The following is a 17,224-nucleotide window of genomic DNA, read 5'->3' on the forward strand; positions in this document are numbered from 1 at the left end:
GCACACACACGTTTCTTTCTAAACCACTTTTTAAAAGATTTTATTTATTTAGAGAGAGGGAAAGGAGGGAGAAAGAGAGGGAGAGAAATGTCAATGTGTGGTTGCCTCTTGGGCGCCCCCTACTGGGGACCTGACCCACAACCCAGGCAGGTGCCCTGACTGGGAATCGAACCGGCGACCCACCAGTTTGCAGGCCGGCGCTCAGTCCACTGAGCCACACCAGCCAGGGCCCGTTCTGGGACTTCTGCATGTTGGCTGAGTTCTGTTCTCGGGTAAAATGTTCTACTTTTCCATCCCTTTTCTGGAACATTCACGTGAGAGTCACTTACCTTCCTGGCGATCCCGTCCCGTATCTGGGCGAGCTGGAGACGGGCCCTGGTGCTCTGCCTTCCCCTCCCCGCCTGTCCCGGGACCCCGACCCAGCGCCCAGCGTGCGCGACCATCGGGGCTCTGGGTGCTGCTGCTGCTGCTGTCCCCAGACGGGATCTGTTGTTCCTGGCTGGCAGCTGGAAGGAGAGCAGTTTCACCTGGAACCTCTCGGGGCTGGCACGTTCCCGGGTCCCGTGTCCACCTGGGCCACGGCCCCAGCAGGCGCGCAGCCCCTCCCCCAGGGCCGGTGCCGCCCTGCGAAGGACCCCTCCTGTCTGGGAGCCCGGGCTCACCCGCACCCCCAGCGTGCAGACCCAGCCCCCCCCCCCCTTACGCGATCCTGCCGTCTTTTCCAGGTCGGCTGGTTCCCCTCGACCTACGTGGAGGAGGAGGGTGTCCAGTGACAGCGGGGACGCCGGCGGGACTCAGGAGCCTCCCGGAAGGGCGGCGCCAGCGAGAAGCGTGTCTCCAGCTCGGGACCGGAGGGGAAACGCCTGCCGGGACCCCGCCGTCCGCCGCAGCCCGCGGGGGTGGGGAGGGCGTCGGAAGCCCTCCACGCGAACCGTCCCGCCGGCCGCCTGCCCTCGGGGGCCCGTCCCGGGCGGGCCACTTGTACATAGGGAGACCTGGCCGCCCGCCAGAGCACGGAGGCGCGGGCGCCGGGCGGCAGCTGAGGCTGAGGCCGGTCTGGCCCCTGCCCGGTTGGGACGGCACGCGGAAGCCTGGCTTTGGACGCGGACGCGGCCCCGGGGAGGGCTGGGCACGGCGGAGGGGACCTTGCCCTCACTCCCCCTGCTCGGCCCGGACTCCTGGCCCTCTGGCTTCCTGCTGCTCCCTGGGGCCACCTCGGGCCTTGAGGGGCGGTGGGGCCCCTGCGCAGCCCCAGCGGGGGTGTAGGGGCCGGCGCTGCAGGGCGCCTCTCTCGGGAGGGGCCCCTGGGAATGAGCAAGTCGCCGGCCCACTCCCTGGCCCACGGTACTGCCTGTGCCCCGGATCAGGGGTGCCTCTGTCCACCCTGCTGCCTGCAGACATGCATCTCCTGTGAACCCCGGCGCGGGCGGGGAGGACCCGGGGCCCTCGCTCTGTGCCTGCTGCTCACATTCCAGGCAGGGCGCCCTCTGGGCGTCCTGTGTCCTGCAGAGGGTCCCTGAGGGTCCCCACGGGGGGACCCTTTGCACAGGATGGCGGCTCTCGCCCTCGGTCGGCGCTCCCTCCATGAGCTGTGTGGCTCGTGATCTGGGCCGGTGACCAGCCCGTTCTAAGTGCTCTTGGGGGTGTCTGTGCCCCTGTAACGCCCGCTCCCAGCTTCTGCTGGCCTTGACCTCTGGCTGGCCCGGCCAGACCCTGTTTTCTCTGCCTGGACGCCGCGTGACACCCAGGGAGAGCCTCCCTCCCGGCCCCGTGGCCAAGCTCCTGGTGCAGCTCGGCTTTGCGGGGCCCCCCCTCCCTTTGGTCCGCCGCACAGCCCCATGCGGAAGCGGGGGCCGGGCCAGCCTGCTGGCCGCCCTGCACCCTGGGGTCCCTCTGAGGCCAGCCGAGTGGCCCCCCGGCGCCCGGCCTGGGGACGAGGCAGGAGGGTCCAAGGTGGCGGGCGGGGGCTTGAGAAGTGAGGGTGGGCAGGGCGGCAAGCGGGAGGGCGGGGCAGACCCAGTTCCCTGTCTTCAGGGCGCACCCAGCACTTTGCTTGCGACCCTCGGTTCAGCCGCCCGGCCCCCCCCGCCGAGCCCCCAGCCCCCGGACGGGAGGGGACCCGCCCACCGGCCGCGTTTTGTTTACCGTCGTCGGGGAGGTTACGCTTCGTGTTTTTGTTGTTTTGTGTTTGGTTCGGCTCGTTTGCCTTCTACGGGAAGCAGAGGTGTGTCATTATTTCCTCCAAAGCTGCCAGGGTCGGTCTGCCTGTGGATAATGAGGAAGAGAGTTTATGAGACTCTGGGAACCGGTGCACCTGCGAGCCCGTCCTGAGGCAGGTCGCCAGGGCGCCGCGGGACGCCGAGGCCACCGCGCCCGGATCCCGGGGTTTTGTGAATGTTTGGTTTCGCTGGTCCTGACACGCGGGGTGGCTTTGGGTGGGGTTTGCACTGTTTCAGGCGGCAGGGGAGGGGCCGGGGCCGGGCAGAGGGGCTTCAGGCCTGGGGTCCGCCGTTGGTCGGCGGTGGGTGCCCAGGCCCCGTGCATGTGGGTCAGGGAGCTGGGGCCCTGCGGCCGAGGCTGCCCCAGATGGAACGCAGACTGTACATTTGCCAACAGGTTTTTTCAGAACACGGTTTTTACTGCAAATAAACCTAAGTTCTTTTCTCCGGGAGTGGCTGACCTTTTGTGCCGGTGGGGCGGGGGAGGGTGTGGCAGATTCCTGTGTCTCCCTCGGGGTCTGCCCTGCCCGTGTGGGGCGGGGTCAGCCCCGGGGACGTGGGGACTGTGGGTCTGGAGGAGCTAATGACCCCATCCCGGCTGGCCCAGCGCCGAGGGCTTCCCAGGGAGGGACCCCCACCCCCTGCAGCCCCGGAGGCGGCCGCTGCCTTCCTGTCTGGAGAGAGTGGAGCCCGGCCCGGCCCATCCCCAGTTGCTTTGTGTGTTGGGAGATACACTTAGTGCTCCGTCCTGAGGGCGGGACCGCGGCCTGTGACGGCGGGCAGTGGCAAGGCGAGGGTCCCTTCTCCCCCCGAGGGGCAGCCAGAGGCGTGGTCTGGGGTGGACCAGAGCACCACCCTCTGGGTCTCCTCCTTTCTCAACGGGCTCCTCCCTCCGAGGAGGCTGCCGGCGCTGTTGGCGCGGCAGCGGAAGCGGCATTGGGGGTGGGCACAGCCCGTCCCGCCCCTCCTGACCCAGAGCCTGGGCACCGGCCGCTGCCGGCTGCGGAGGGGGCTGGACGTGCAGGGCCCGGGCGGGGCGCACGGCCACCCCAGGGGACGCCAGGTCCTGTTTCTGAGGAGGCCCCACGGGGTCCTGGGGGTCCGTGGAGCCTCGGCAGCAGGTGCCCTGCTGGCACGCAGCAAGTGTTACACAGGAGGGAGGCGGGCTCAGGTGTTGGGGGTGACCCAGTGCCCCCGAGGGCTGGCTGGGGGGCTGTTCTGGGCCAGCCCCCCTCTGAGAGAAGCTCTCAGGCCTGAGTGCACGGGAGGCCGGTGGTTCCAACACCAGCTCCCGGCGAGCCAGCCCCCACTCCCGAGTCTCGCGCCCACACTGGGGGGCAGGCTGGCACACCTGGGCCGCCCTGGGCGGGGCCGAGCGAGTCTGGGCCACGCTGGGGGAAGCCCGGACCTGGAGCAGAGAGCGCGGGGGCCCCGGGGCAGGCGGCTGGTCCACAGGCCGCTGCAGGGGAGCGGGGGGTGCCGGGGACTGGGGTCACCGGGGCATCTGCTGTGGGTCCAGACCCCCAAGTGTGGGCGTCCCACCTGCCCAGGGGCCCCCGTGTGGACGGGTGGAGGCTGAGCCCGGACGGCGCGGGGACGGGAGGGAGGGAGGGAGGCGGCCGAGGGCCGAGGGCCGAGCTGACGGCCGCGGAGCAGAGCGAAGATGCTGGGCGTCCGAGTCCCGCGGGGCGGGGGGCTCGGCCTTCTGTTGCTGCCACGACGGATCGTCGCCAACGCCCCGGCGCAGAGCGGCCCCCGCCTGTGGGCCCGCGGGTCTCCGTGTCACAGAGGCCCGGGCGGCGGGTCTCCCTGGGCCACAGTCCCGGTGCCGGCACAGCCGTGCGCCCTTCCGGGGCCCCAGGCAGAATCCACGTCCCTGCCGTTGCCGGCTTCTAGGAGCTTCCTGCGTTCCTGGACGGAACACGGTCTCTCCTCCACCTTCAAAGCCCCTTCAAACCCGGGACCCCGGTGGACCCCACCCCACAGGTCAGGCTGTGTGGAGACAGTCCCCTCCGCCCGGCCGGCTCTCACCGGCCCTGTGGGGCGGCCAGGAAGACGCTTTTCTGTGCCTCCACGATGGGTGGGAGGGGACAAGCCTTCCCCAAAAACACGCGTTGTGGACGGAACCGTGTCCTGCCCAGGAAGCCAGGCGGCCGCTCCAGCCGCTGCACCCGGTCACGTGACCCTGCTGGGGCGTCAGGCCCCTGCAGGTGCGGTCGGGGCAGGGAGAGCGAGGCCCTGGGTGTCCCCGGACGAAGGCGGGATTTGAACCTGGACCTGCACACAGGGACAAGTCTGTGGGGACGGAGGCGGAGATGGGGTGACCCATCTGCCAGCTGAGGGACCCCAGAGGTGCCAGCAAACTGCCGGAAGCCTGAGAGGGTGGGACAGCGGCTCCCCCAGAGCCCTCAGAAGGAACCAGCCCTGTGGACACCTTGACCCTGGACTTGTGGCCTCCGGAGCCGGAGGGAACAACGAGGTTCTGCTGTCGAGGCCACTCCACTGTGGTGCTCTGCTGCGCCGTCCCGGGGACACTCACGCCCTGGGCGACCGTCACCTGCTCGGGGGGGCCCGCACGCCCGGAGCCGAGAGCGCGGAGCAGGGTCCCGGCTGTGGACGGCCTCGGGCCCCGGCGCCGACAGTGGAGGTCGCCCGTCCCGGGGGAAGCTGAATGCCCGGGCGCCCGCTGTCCTGCAGAAGCCAGCAGCCCCTGGGGGCCCGCCGTCCGGGCAGCCTGCAGGGGCCGGCGACATTCCTCTTAGGTCGCAGCGGCGGCGGGGTCGGTTGGGCCCCGTCGGAGAAGGGCAGTGAGCCGGGCACAGCCCCGGGGGTGAGAGAAGGCCCAGCATCTGCCCTCTCCCGGCAGACCCCGGGGGGAGAGGGAGTGGAGGGTGGGAGTCAGGCAGCATCTGAAGGAGTGCTGGACGGCCATCTTTCAGAGCAGACCCAGGGCCAGGGGTGGGGGGTTAGGGACCTCGAAGACCCCCTCGGGGGGTGCATCGGAGCAGACCAGTCTGGCGCCGTCCCAGCGAAGGCTGCGGAACAGGGAGGAGATCTTAACCTCAGCTGGGGGGCCCTGGGCAGTGGGGCTCAGCCGCTCGGAGCCACAGCCTGTACCCAGAAGGCTGCGGGTTCGATCCCCAGTCCCAGTGCACACGATCCCCCGTCCGGGCCGTGTGCACGGGAGGCAGCCAGTCGATTCTCCTCTCTCGCATCGATGTTTCTCTCTCTCCCCCCTCTCTAAAATCGATGAAAAAATGTCCTTGGGCCATGCATGGCTGGGGTGGCTCAGTGGATTGAGTGCGGGCTGCAAATCAAAGGGTCACAGGTTCAATTTCCAGTCAGGGCACAGGCCTGGGTTGCAGGCCAGGTCCCCAGTAGGGGGCGCCATGTGATAGGCAACCACACACTGATGTTTCTCTCCCTCTCCTTCTCCCTCCCTTCCTCTATCTAAATAAATAAAATCTTTTTAAAAAAGATGAAGTTTGGTGTAGAAAAAAAATATCCTTGGGTGAGGATTAAAAAAAAGTACTGGAAAAGCCGAGAGGTCACTTCCAGCGAAACGACTGTGCCGTCGCCCGTCAGCTGGGTCTCCTGGGTCTCGGGGTAGAACGCTGCAGCCCCCCGAAATGTTTCAAAAACAAACAAAAAACACAACAGTACAAAGGTGTTTTCAGGCAAAGGGAGGAGGAGTGGAAGCAGCTGACCGTGCCCTCCCTGGAGGACTTCCTGCAGAAAGCTCCAGAAGGACTTCAGCCTGGAGGGCAGTGGTAAACAGGCCGTCGTGCCCAAGTCCGAGAGGAACAGGTCGTGGGGTGTGACGTGGCCGGGGCCCGGGTGGGGTTCGCCCGGGTGAGCAGAAACCCTGAAGGTGGGGAGAGGGGTGACCAGCGCTCGGGACCCTCTGCGGTTGGACGGAGGGGGAGGCAGCGGCTTTGGTGATGGTCCCTCCTGTCGCTGAGTGACAGGCTCCCGTGGGCCCGGCCGGGCACAGCTCCCGGGCCCCCGCGCCCCGGGTCTCCCCAGGCCGCGTCCAGGCGACGGTCAGGCTGTGTTCTCCTCTGGAAGGTGACCGGGCGAGGCCCCGTCCACACCTGCGGAGGCTGCTGGCAGAAGTCACCCCCTGCGGGTGTCGGCTGCCGCAGGCCCCCAGCAGGAGCGCCGCTCCCGCCCGCCCGCCCGCCCGCCCGCCCGCGGGTGTGCAGTCTTGTGGGACGAGCCAGGGGCGAGGGGGGCCACCCGCCTGCCCTGCGGGGCGGGGACCCTGCGGGGTGGGCTGCTTCGCACGAGCAGCTGAGTTAGAAACCAGTGATGGAACACGCACCGGAAACTTCCAGATGCTCGCAAACCCAGACAACTACTTCTAAGTAACAGCCCAGGCTAGGATGGCCCCGAATTTCAAACTCGTTTTCAATGAGACTTGACAGGACTTCGTCCCAGGCTCGCTGCAGGCCGCAGACACCGACCCCGGACCTCGGTGGGTGGGTGGCTGGGTGGGCGGGCCTGCCGGCCGGGTCACAACAGTTCAAGTTGCCTGTAAAACGCGGTGGTTCCAAGTGGAAAAGCACGCTCGGAGCAGATGTGCACCCACTACGTGCTCTGTGCGAGCACTGGAGCCGCAGCCCCCGGCCGAGGCTCCGGCGGGAGCGGGGCAGCCGACCCGGCTCCCTCTCAGATCCGGTGTCCCAGAGGCTGCCAGGGGGCGGGGGGGGACGGGGACCACTGTCCTTTGGCCACGGCTCCACGGGTCCCTTCTGAAGGGCAGAGTCTTCATGCCCCCCCGCCCCCCCCCCCGGTGTTCACATGGCCTTCCCTCCCCCGGCTTCTCTGCGGCAGGGTTCCCCGTCTTCTCCTGTAAGGTCTTCCTCACCCTCATCTGAGGGAGGGGGGGGGGGACAGGGAAACACTGGCGTGAGAGAGAGACACCCACCCGTCGCCTCTCCCATGCGCCCCAGCAGGGGATCGAACCCGCAGCCCAGGTGTGTGCCCTGGCCGGGAATCGAACCGGCGGCCTTTCAGTGAAGGGACGACACTCCGGCCGGGTCCCGCCGGTCATCTGGACTCTCCCAGCTGTCGGGGCCGTGAGGCAGGAGGACGCTCTGGACCCCTGGCCTCGGCCCTGGGCAGCCCCGCGAGGACGCAGCCCCACGGACCCGGCTGGACTGCGGTCTGGCGCAGCGACGGACAGTCGTCGACCAGAGGCGGCTATTTCTTGCTTACCTAGCAGCCCGGGTGGGGACCCAGGGCCAGGACGGGGCGCTCAGTGCCAGGGACCCAGGTCCTCCTGGGGCTGTTTGGTCCCCGGGGTGGGGCCTCCCGAGCTCACCACCCCCACCCCCTGGGGCCCATGATGGGACTTCAGCTCCAGCCCCCGCACCCACACCCCCGCCCTGGAGGGAGCAGGCACAGGGAAGGGCGTGCCCCCCCTCACCAGTCAACCACCTGCCATGGGCCGGATGCTGGCTGCGGAGGGGGGCGGGGAACACGGTCCCGATTCTGGCCGGCGACTGTGGGGAGGGAAGGGGGGACGGGCGGGGGGGGGGGCGGGCGCACCCCAGTGGCAGAGGCGGCCCACACTTCCGAAAGGTTCAGAGACCAGACGGAGCCCCTGCTGGCTGGTGCGGAGGCCCCCGCCAGGGCGCGCGGCCTGTGCAGGACAGTGGGAAGGCCAGGCTGAGCCGGAGCTGCCTGTCCCGTGGCGACCCACCTCCCTTTTGGTCTCAGGGTCCCCCTCCTGGGGACAGTCTCGGGGGCCCAGCTCTCTCAGGGTGTCATACTTACATGTGGCCACCAGGGGGAGGTGCTCTCTGCAAAGGCTCAGGCTCCTGGACTTGGGGGCTGATTGTGTGCTGACCGCCCCCCGCCCCCCTCACCCGTGTCACTGCCAGGCGCCCCCCATTCACTGGCTGCCCCGCCACCACAGGCGCCTCCTCTGGGGGTGCTCCTGCCCCTGGTGCTGGAGGGAGGCAGCTGTCTCCACTACCAGCCCCCACCACCCAGTGCCTGGGTGGGGTCCGTGGCCGTGGGTTAAACGGGGTCCCCTTAAGCGTGCTTGGTGAGGGCACGGGCCCAGGGCCACGTGTCGCAGCTTTACAAGAGACGGTCGGAAGCCCAGCGTGTGGCCGACCCAGCTGGCGCTGGCTGGGGCCGGTGGGGGCCTGCGCCCTGGCCACCGGGGCTCCTGCATTCTCTCAGCGCCCTCGACGAAGGGGTCCTGCACGGCAGGGAGGTTCCCCGAGTTCCATCTCTCTCCCTGCGGTGAAGACCTTGGGGTGGACATTGTCATGTTTCCTTTTTAAAGATTCTCGTTGGAGAGATAAAACTTGGGCAATGTCAATCCAGCCCTCAAACGTGGTTCCGGAAACTTCCGTGGGCCGTGAATCGCCCGGGGGCTGGCGCGCCCGGCTGAGTCCTGGCCCGGTTTCCTGGTCTCTGCCACGGACGGCCTCACGCTGCCTCACCGCCGGCTCAGAGGCCGCTGGGCCCGGGCACCCAGTGTGGCTGGGCGCCGCCTCCCCGGGGTCCGAAGGCAGCAGCTCTCGCTGTCTCGTGGTGGAGTGTCCCTCTTGCTCAGGGCCACACGCAGAGCCTTCCCCGCCCCGCCCCTCCCCCACCCCTCCCCGGCTCCACCCCAGGTTCCTGCCCAGGCGGAGAGCAGCAGCCCCGGAGGCCTGGCCAGCAGGCCAGGTGGGGCGGGGGCCGGCGGGGGCCTGCAGGCAGGGCCAGCCCGGGCACGAAGGGGGTGTCTCAGGACGGGCCACGCAGGCGGGAGTGCGCCACGCCCCCGCCCGTGGGGGAGGGCCAGGATTCGGCGAGGCGCTGACGGATCTGCCCGCGCTTTTCTCCCCAGTGCACCGACAGTGCAAGGTGGCCGTCCACAGGTAGACCCACAGAGCTTCCCTGCAGGGGGCCCCGCGGGGGCGGGCAGTCTCTGCTTGCCAGGTGGGGAAACTGAGGCCGGGCGAGGGGACCGGCCTCAGGTGGTGCAGCTGGCTGGCCGCAGGACCTGGTCTCCATGGCCCTCACTGGAGCTGGGCCACCTCCTGAGCTGCACCCTCCAGCGCCCGGGGACACCGCCTGGCCCCTCCGCCTCTCCCAGACTTGAGCAGAGCCTGGTCGATGATCCAGCTGACCGTGCCGGGCCTGGCCCTGCAGCCACCACCCCTTGTCCAAAGTCCAGGGCCGCTGCTGCCCGCTGGGCTGGTGAGAATTTTGCAACAGCTGCTCGTCTGAGCGCAAGGCCAGGAGCGGTCAGGGCCGTCCCAGCTGCCACCCTGGGGCTGCTGTGCCTGATGTGTCACTCGGCCGTGGGTCCCGTGCCCGGAGTTCTCAGGGGGACGTGGCCACGCTCCTCCTTCGCCCACTCTGACCCCGTCGAGTGCAGCCCTGCCTCAGGCCATGGGGCCAGGCCCAGCTCTCCCGGAGAGACCAGGCTGGCACCCTTCCCACCTGGACCCCCGAGACCCCCCAAGGCCCCCCGAGGAAGCCTCGGTCCGGGGAGGCCAACCTTCCTCTGGGGGAGCCAGGGGAGTGCGTGATGGGCTGTCCCCATGGTGAGGACGGAGAATGGCGGCAGCACACGGTCAGGCCAGAGCCCAGGCCACCTCCTCCAGGATGCCCTCCTGGGTTTCCTGTGGGGAGGAAGGACCATCTACTCCGGAGCAGCCCCAGCACATCAGCTGCATCTCCCTCGGAGACCTGCAGCCCCATGGCAGCCGGGGCCGGTCTCCGCTGCCTCTGAGCCGCTGGGCTGCGCTCTGTCTGCGGTCCGGGCTCCGCAAGCGTAGAGCAGAGACGAGCTAGAGGACTGTCTTTGCCGCAGCCGCCGGCGTCACCCTGCGGTCACCCGGCCCGGGTGGGAGCACGGTTTCCTCTGGCCCCGCGGGGGGAGGGCCCCTATCTGACACCAGCTCCTGCTCTGACTCTGCCCCCAGAGGCCTGTGCGCTGGTGTCCTGGAGCCCCGCCCGGGTCCCCTCCACTCCGCAGGGACGGAGTGCCCAGGCCCACAGGCAGGCTGCAGTAAACCCCCGCACCCGCACCTGCCCTCTCCGGCCCCGGGGCCCCGGCCGGCCGTCGGGTGAAGGCAGCCGTCCCTGAGCGCCCGGGCTGGACGGGCGGGTCAGCGCGGAGGCTCTGGGGGTTCACCCTAACTTCCCGCCCACCTGCGGGCCGAGTGCTCGGTTCACCACCCCCCCTCGGGCAGCAGCCCTGTGACCCCGCCTTGGGGGTGAGGAGGGGAGGCCACCAGCCTCGTCCCTGAGGGCAGTGGATGGAGCCTCGGGGTTCAAAGCCCGCTCCACTGCCTGCCTGGGAGCTGCCCGCTTGGCTGCTGCCCCAGCGGGCGGTCTGGGCGGCGTGTCCCTGGTGGTGGGCGGGGCGGGGGCGGCCCAGTTCCGGCTGCAGCTCCGCAGGAAGGAAGGAGGGAGGGGACAGCACCGCAGAAGCCGCCAGGCTGGGCCCAGGCAGGCGGGCAGGCTTTCGGGGCCCAGGGGCGCTGCAGCCGCCCAGGTAAAGCACTCAGGAGGGGGGCAGGGCCCGGCCCTCCCCTAGGGGGTGGGGTGGGGACAGGCCCTGAGCTCCAGGCACGGCTCTCTGCCTCTCGCTGCTGGGACCTCTGGCTTGGGTGGGTGGGGGTCCCCAGGTCACTGTGGGGGCGGCCCTGGGCGGGGGCCATGCCCGGCCCTCTCCCTGATCACCCACCCCCTCGTGCTGCAGCCTTCAAGGGGCTCCTCGGGCCCCACTTCACAGCTAAGTCCAGTGGCGGCTCCAGCCCCCAACCACCCATGTGACCCCCAGCCCTGGGCTGTTCTGCACCCTCCCCCTACCCTGCAAACAGGACACGTGGCCGACCCAGGGGTGGGTGAGGGTCGGAGGGGGCGGGAGAGCAGGTTAATGCTGAAGCAGCTGCTTCCAGAAGGCGGGGGAACTTGGGCTTCCCAGCCTGCCCAGCCCGGGTGGAGATGCCCGACTGGCCGGTGGGCAGGCGGGGCACGTGGCGGCACCCGGGGCTGGGGGCAGGGCAGGAGGCGGGCAGGGCTGCCGGGCGGTGCCGTGGGCGGGGACAGCCTCCCCCGCACCCACGGGAGACCTGTACTCTCCACAGGTAGGACGCGTCTCCCGGGGGTCCTGGGAGGCTGAGGGACGTCGAGGACGGAAGGTAGGTTTGGGCACTAGCCGGGGGCGGGGGGGGGGTCACCTCCCTGTGCCCGGTCCGCCTGCAGGGGCGGGGCCGGAGGTGGTCAGACGGAGGGGCAAAGGGTGGCTGAGGGGACAGAGAGACCCTGCCCCGACCTCCAACCCCGCTGCTCCCCAAAGCCTTGCGAACCCTGACTCCCTGCACCCCCTCCACCCCCCACCCGGAGAGGGTCGCAGAGCCGAGAGCAGGCAGACCTGCCCCCCGGGAGCTGGGCCCCTCACCCGAACCCCCCACTGGGGGGGGTGGGACAGGGCATGGCAGCGGCTCAGGCGTCTCCCCCAAACCAGGCCCAGAGGTCAGGACGGGGCGGAGAGCCCACCGCCCACAGGCCTGGCCCTGCACCCCTGCTCGGCTGCAGAGCGGCCCCGTGACCTCGGTCACCTCCCCGTGAACAGAGGGTGGCAGTCCCAGTGAGCCTGCTGCTGGCTGGGGACTTGGCTGGCCCCGAGCAGGGCTGCCCAGGGCCAGCCTGCCGTGTGTGTGGGCTCTGGACTTCCTGCAGGAAAGACCTCTGGGCGCACGTGCCGGGGACTGTGACGGCAGGTCTGCTGGGTGGGGGACGGTGGGACAGGAAGGGCGTGGCACAGGAGAGCCCGGGCCGGGCTGCCGTCGCTGACTGCGGAGTCAGGGAAGGGGGGCCCTGGGTGCTGACCCCCAGGGGTCAGCCTGGGCGGAGCGGCCTCACCCGTGGCTTCCCTGGTTAGGGTTGAGCTGAGACGTGCCTGTGGGAGGGGGAGAAGGGGGGACTCGGGCTGCTCCCCAGCGGGAGCGCGGGAGCTGGGGTCCTCGGTCTCGGGGCCGCCTTATCTCTGTCCTGCAGGCGGGGTCTTAGGGGCGGCCTTGGGGGGGGCGGGGTTCATCGGAACATGCGTCAGTCCTCCAGGTGTGCCCTTTCTTGCTGTTTTAAAATATCTTTTTCCGTTTGGGTTTTTTTAGGATCTTATTTATTTAGTTTTAGACAGAGGGAAGGGAGGGAGAAAGAGGGAGAGAAACATCGATCCGTTGCCTCTCCCTGTCCCCAGCCGGGGACTTGGCTGGAAAGCCAGGCACGTGCCCTGACTGGGAATCGAGCCAGTGGCCTTTCGGTTTGTGGGATGACACCCAACCCACGGAGCCACCCCAGCCAGGGCTCGGTGTGACCTTTCAGGGTCACGGTCTCCCCCGACACGGGTCAGCATCCGGGCAGGGGGTCGTTGGCCACCGTGGCTGGTCCTGGCGTCGCCCACGTGGCTTTGCTGCTGCTTTTGGGGGCCCGGAGCTGAGACACCACTGAGGCTGGGTGTCCCCTCCAGGGAGGAAAGGCGGGGGGCAGGGTGGGGAGCTTACCCCCGGAGCCCCGATCCTTGTTTTCCGAGGTTTGCCCCCCGCCAGGTGCTCGGGCCTCCGCGCTGGTGATGCTCTGCGCCCAGCTGTGACTTGCTCAGCCGCAGGGTTAGCTACCTGCCTCAGTTTCCCCATTCCACCCGCCAGGGAACTGTCCTAGCTTCCCACCATCCCGCCTCCACTTCAGAGCCCTGTGCTGGACCGGGGCGCACACCGGAGCGGGCACGAACGGAAGTTGCCTTTCTCAGTCAGTTCACTGACGTCGGTCCTGACCGTGCACCCAGGTGGCACGGCCACCTCCGCACCCCGGCTCACAGCCAAACCCTCGGGCTTTCCCTGTTCATCCCGGGGGTGGGGGGGGCCTGGAGACCCCTCAGAGGCATCCTTTGTCCCCATGGTGGGCAGGACCCGCCCCCAGGGCAACACCTCCCCAGCACCTGCTGACTGGAAAAGATGGGGTCCCAGTCACATTCTTCTAATTGTGAGATTTTTCTGGCTGGGGAAGTCTGGGAGGGCTTCCTGCAGGAGGAGGGACTCAGGTGAGCCCTGAGGTCCGCAGGGAGGACAGTGAGGACAGTGAGGAGGCGGGGATGGGGGCCCCAGCTTCTGAGCCCCTGCTCGATGCGCAGACGGCTGGACCTCATGGCCCGCCTCACCTTCCGCCTCGGGGCCCACTGGGCGGGAACAACTTCTGTCCGGGTTGAGGGGGAGTCCCCAAGGGGCCGTGTGGGGTCCGGGCCGGAGGGCTGAGCGTGTCCCTGTGTCAGAGCGGCCGCCACGTGCCACGTGATCCCTGCTCCCACGCGCACCCCCCCCTCCTCCCGCCCTCCTGTCTGTGTGTCGTGGTGACAGTGCCAGCCCCCTCACCACAGCCCCAACCCCTGACCTCACCCCCCAGGTTATTGCCACAGGCTCCTCTGGTGCCCCCCACCCGTCTCCATGTCCCCTGTCCCACCACCACCCGCAGCACCAGACCTGGGGGTCACTGGGTCCCTACCCTCAGGACGCACCTCGAGGCCGTGGGGACAGGCCCCTCCACTCTCCAGTCCCCCCCGTCTGGGTCCTCTGTTCTCTGCGACCCTCGGACTCAGGTCCCCTCCCATCCTCCCTGCCCTCTCCCACCAGGCACCCCACTTTCCCGGGTCTCGTTTTGGCCCCTCCTCCCCACTGCCCCCTCCCGGGGCCCCGGGGCCCCACAGAGCTCCCCAGCTCCGTCACAGCCCTGCCCTCTGTCCACTCCCTGGGCTGGCCGGGACCTTCTGTCCCCGACCACGGTGCCCCTGGCCCAGTGTACAAGGGCGTGTACAAGGCCCTCGGGAGGCACGCACTGACCCAGGGCATTAGCCCACACGGGCCTTGGGCAGCAGGAGGAAGGCGCGGTGGGCACAGGCCCCTGGGCTCTCACTGGGCCCCGCCCCCACAGCGTCCTGTGTACCCCCGCCCCCCCTCAGCCCGACTCTCTCCCCAGCTCCCTGTGCGGGTGCCACCTGGGGTCCCCATGGCCTCGCTGAGCCGAGTTCTGCGTGCGGCCGCCTCACGCCCCCAGCGGAGCCCCGCGCAGGGCCTGGGGCCGCGGGCCCTGACCAGTGGGGCCGGCCCCACCACTGAGAAGAGCGTGCCCTACCAGCGGATCCTGAAGGACGCCCTGGAGCCCTTGGAGGAGGCCCGAGGCCCAAGCCGGCCCCTGCCCAGCACGGCCAGCGTGGTGGTCATCGGCGGAGGCAGCTTGGGCTGCCAGACCCTGTACCACCTGGCCAAGCTGGGCGTGAGCGGGGCCGTGCTGCTGGAGCGGGAGCGCCTGACCTCCGGGACCACCTGGCACACGGCAGGTAGGGCGGGGCTGCGGGCGGGGGCGGGGCCGGCTCCGCGCTGAAGGGGCGGGGCTGCGGGCGGGGGGCGGGGCCGGCTCGCGGGGGCGGGGGCTGGGGGCTGCGGACGGGGGCGGGGCTGACTCCGCTGGGGCAGGGCTGCGGGCGGGGGCGGGGCCGGCTCCGCGCTGGAGGGGCGGGGCTGCGGGCGGGGCTGCGGGCGGGGGCGGGGCCAGGGCCTGCTCTGGGCGGGCAGCCACAGCCGCTCAGGGGCAGCTGAGCGCGGAAAACCGGGCGCCAGTCTGCCGGTGGGCAGACCGGGCTGCCTGTCCTTAGGTCTCCGCAGCTGTGGTGGGAGGGGCCCCCCGGAGGTCGAAGCTGAGACAGAGCTGGGAGCCAGCTGTCTATTCAAAGAGCGAAGGGGCCCCCCTCCACAGGGTCCCTGGGGTGAGGGGCACACAGGCGTGAGGATGGACAGGGAGGGGCGGTAGGGGCCGGCGGGTGCACACGGGGCTCCTCCGGGACCACCGGGTGTGTCTACGATTCTCTTCCCCCTGACTCACCGGTGGGCGTGAATTAAGCACCTACTGTGTGCACGTCCCTAGGGCACCCGACCTTCTGCCCTAACCCTGGGTCAAGTCCACCGGTGTCTGTGGGATAAACATGCCCCGGGCACGAGGTCACTGGACCTGGGGTTGGGAAGCTCACAGGCGGCCCAGGTCCCGGGAGGTGACCCGTGGGTGGCCCAAACGCACCGCCTCTGCCTCCTGGTGCCCCGCATCGGTCAGCTGGCGCCCGGCCCCTCCCAGCCGCCCGCTCCCCAGACTCCGGTCCAGAGGCAGCGGCTCTGTGGGGGAGGGCCGGCTCTGGGTGCACTCATCCTCCCGCCTCGCTCGGGGGGCGGCGGTGTCCCCGTGGCGGTGTCCCCATGGCAGTGCAGCCCGGGTGAGGCCCGCAGCCAGTGCTAGAGGGACCGAGCCTCTGACATTGATGCCCTCCAAGCTGCCCACGGCCCAGCCTCCACCCCTGGCTCCCTGCTCACCGGCGTCTCGGGGCTGCGGAGGCTGCAGGGACAGGCCCCGGGCCGGCCGGGCGCTGCCTGGTCCCCGGGGGCCCTGGCCTGGGTGGGGGAGGGGCGCAGCACCCCGAGGCTGGGGCAGACGGTGCCCGCCCCTGCCCGCCAGGCCTGCTGTGGCAGCTGCGGCCCAGCGACGTGGAGGTGGAGCTGCTGGCCCACACACGGCGCGTGGTGAGCCAGGACCTGCCGGCGGAGACCGGGCTGCACACCGGCTGGATCCAGAACGGGGGCCTGTTCATCGCGTCCAACCGGCAGCGTCTGGATGAGTACAAGAGGCTCATGTCGGTGGGTGCGCCCCCCCGCCCCCGCAGGGAAGGTGGGGGCTGGGGTTGGCGGGTGCGCCCCCCCCAGGGAGGGTGGGGGCTGGGGTCGGTGGGTGTGCCCCCCGCAGGGAGGGTGGGGGCTGGGGTCGGCGGGTGCGCCCCCCCCCCAGGGAGGGTGGGGCGGCGTGGGGCGGGACGGAGCCCCGATGGGTCTGGGTTCCCACTGCGGCACTGCCCTCGCCGGCACGGCCGCCTGGGAGGGGGGCCTCTGCTCTCCGAGCCACGGTCTTCTCCCCACGAGAAGGGGCCACGTTGCAGAGCACAGGGCACTGAGCCCCGGAGCCTGGGGAGGCCGGACACGCGGGTTTGCTGTCCTCACGCCTGGTGCTCACGGGGGCCGCTGGGGCATGGCCACCAGCGGAGGCCTCCTGGAGGGGGGGCGGTCCAAGCTGGACCTGGTGGCCCGGGCGGGGAAGACTGGGGCTGGCAGAGGCCTGCTCCCCGAGGGCTCCGTCCCTGTCCCCTGCGTCCCCCAGCTGGGCAAGGCCTACGGCGTGGAGTCCCACGTGCTGAGCCCGGCGGAGACCAAGGCGCTGTACCCGCTGATGAACGTGGACGACCTGTACGGGACCCTGTACGTGCCGCACGACGGCACCATGGACCCCGCCGGCACCTGCAGCACCCTCGCCCGGGCCGCCAGCGCCCGCGGGGCACAGGTACCCACGGCCCCGGCCCTGGGCCCCCCGCTGCCGGCCACCTCGCCTGCCCGAGGACCCCGGGAGCGGAATGCAGGGGAGCCGGTGCCCTCCTCACTGCAGAGTGGCCTCGGGGCCGCTCTGAGCCGGCTGCCCGCTCCCGCGAGGGCAGGGAGTCAGGGTCCATGCCCACCCCGTCCTTCCCCGAGGCCCCAGCCCGCAGAGAACAACGTTAGGAAAGGGACGATACCCCCCTGAGGGCACGATGCGTCCGCCTGTCCCAAGGACACTTCCCGGGCAGGGGACACACTGTGCGCACACGGACGCTCCCTGCGGTCCCACCAGGCGGCCAGTGGCCTGCAGGCAGCGCTCAGTCAGACCAGCCTCTTTGTTCACGGCACGTGGGCCAAGCAGCCCAGCCCGTCGGAAGCAGGGGTCCAGGGCCCGTCGGGACGGGGGTGGGGCCAGCCCCGGGCGGCTCTGGAAGCAGCGGGTCCCGCCCCAGGTCATCGAGAACTGCCCCGTGACGGGCATCCGCGTGCGGACGGACGACTTCGGGGTGCGGCGGGTGGCGGCCGTGGAGACCGAGCACGGCTCCGTGCAGACGCCCTGCGTGGTCAACTGCGCAGGTGGGCGTGTGT

At 70.1% G+C, this 17,224-nt stretch overlaps 2 protein-coding genes across 10 annotated transcripts in view; both read left to right on the forward strand.

Moving 5' to 3' along the window:
- The window catches only part of VAV2 (vav guanine nucleotide exchange factor 2), a 90,193-nt gene extending 89,328 nt beyond the window's left edge, over positions 1–865 (forward strand). For all 4 annotated transcript variants that reach the window (XM_045846069.1, XM_045846065.1, XM_045846067.1 and 1 more), the window contains one exon: positions 726–865. In XM_045846069.1, the coding sequence (XP_045702025.1) occupies positions 726–773 (48 nt within the window). In that variant the 3' untranslated portion in view covers positions 774–865. The remainder of the gene's footprint in view (positions 1–725) is intronic.
- Positions 866–8,949: 8,084 nt separating this feature from the next.
- The window catches only part of SARDH (sarcosine dehydrogenase), a 34,785-nt gene continuing 26,510 nt past the window's right edge, over positions 8,950–17,224 (forward strand). Inside the window, exons 1-6 of one of the 6 annotated variants that reach the window (XM_045846062.1) lie at positions 8,950–9,100; positions 11,324–11,377; positions 14,191–14,568; positions 15,732–15,910; positions 16,425–16,604; positions 17,089–17,212. In XM_045846062.1, the coding sequence (XP_045702018.1) occupies positions 14,238–14,568; positions 15,732–15,910; positions 16,425–16,604; positions 17,089–17,212 (814 nt within the window). In that variant the 5' untranslated portion in view covers positions 8,950–9,100; positions 11,324–11,377; positions 14,191–14,237. Of the gene's footprint in view, positions 9,101–10,616; positions 10,729–11,323; positions 11,378–11,833; positions 11,960–14,190; positions 14,569–15,731; positions 15,911–16,424; positions 16,605–17,088; positions 17,213–17,224 lie in introns of those variants that run through there. The other 5 variants (XM_045846060.1, XM_045846064.1, XM_045846061.1 and 2 more) reach the window with 5 other exon arrangements.

This window comes from Phyllostomus hastatus, unplaced genomic scaffold (genome assembly GCF_019186645.2).
Source record: "Phyllostomus hastatus isolate PE091 unplaced genomic scaffold, TTU_PhHast_1.1 phas_contig_495, whole genome shotgun sequence".
NCBI classification, from domain to species: domain Eukaryota; kingdom Metazoa; phylum Chordata; class Mammalia; order Chiroptera; family Phyllostomidae; genus Phyllostomus; species Phyllostomus hastatus.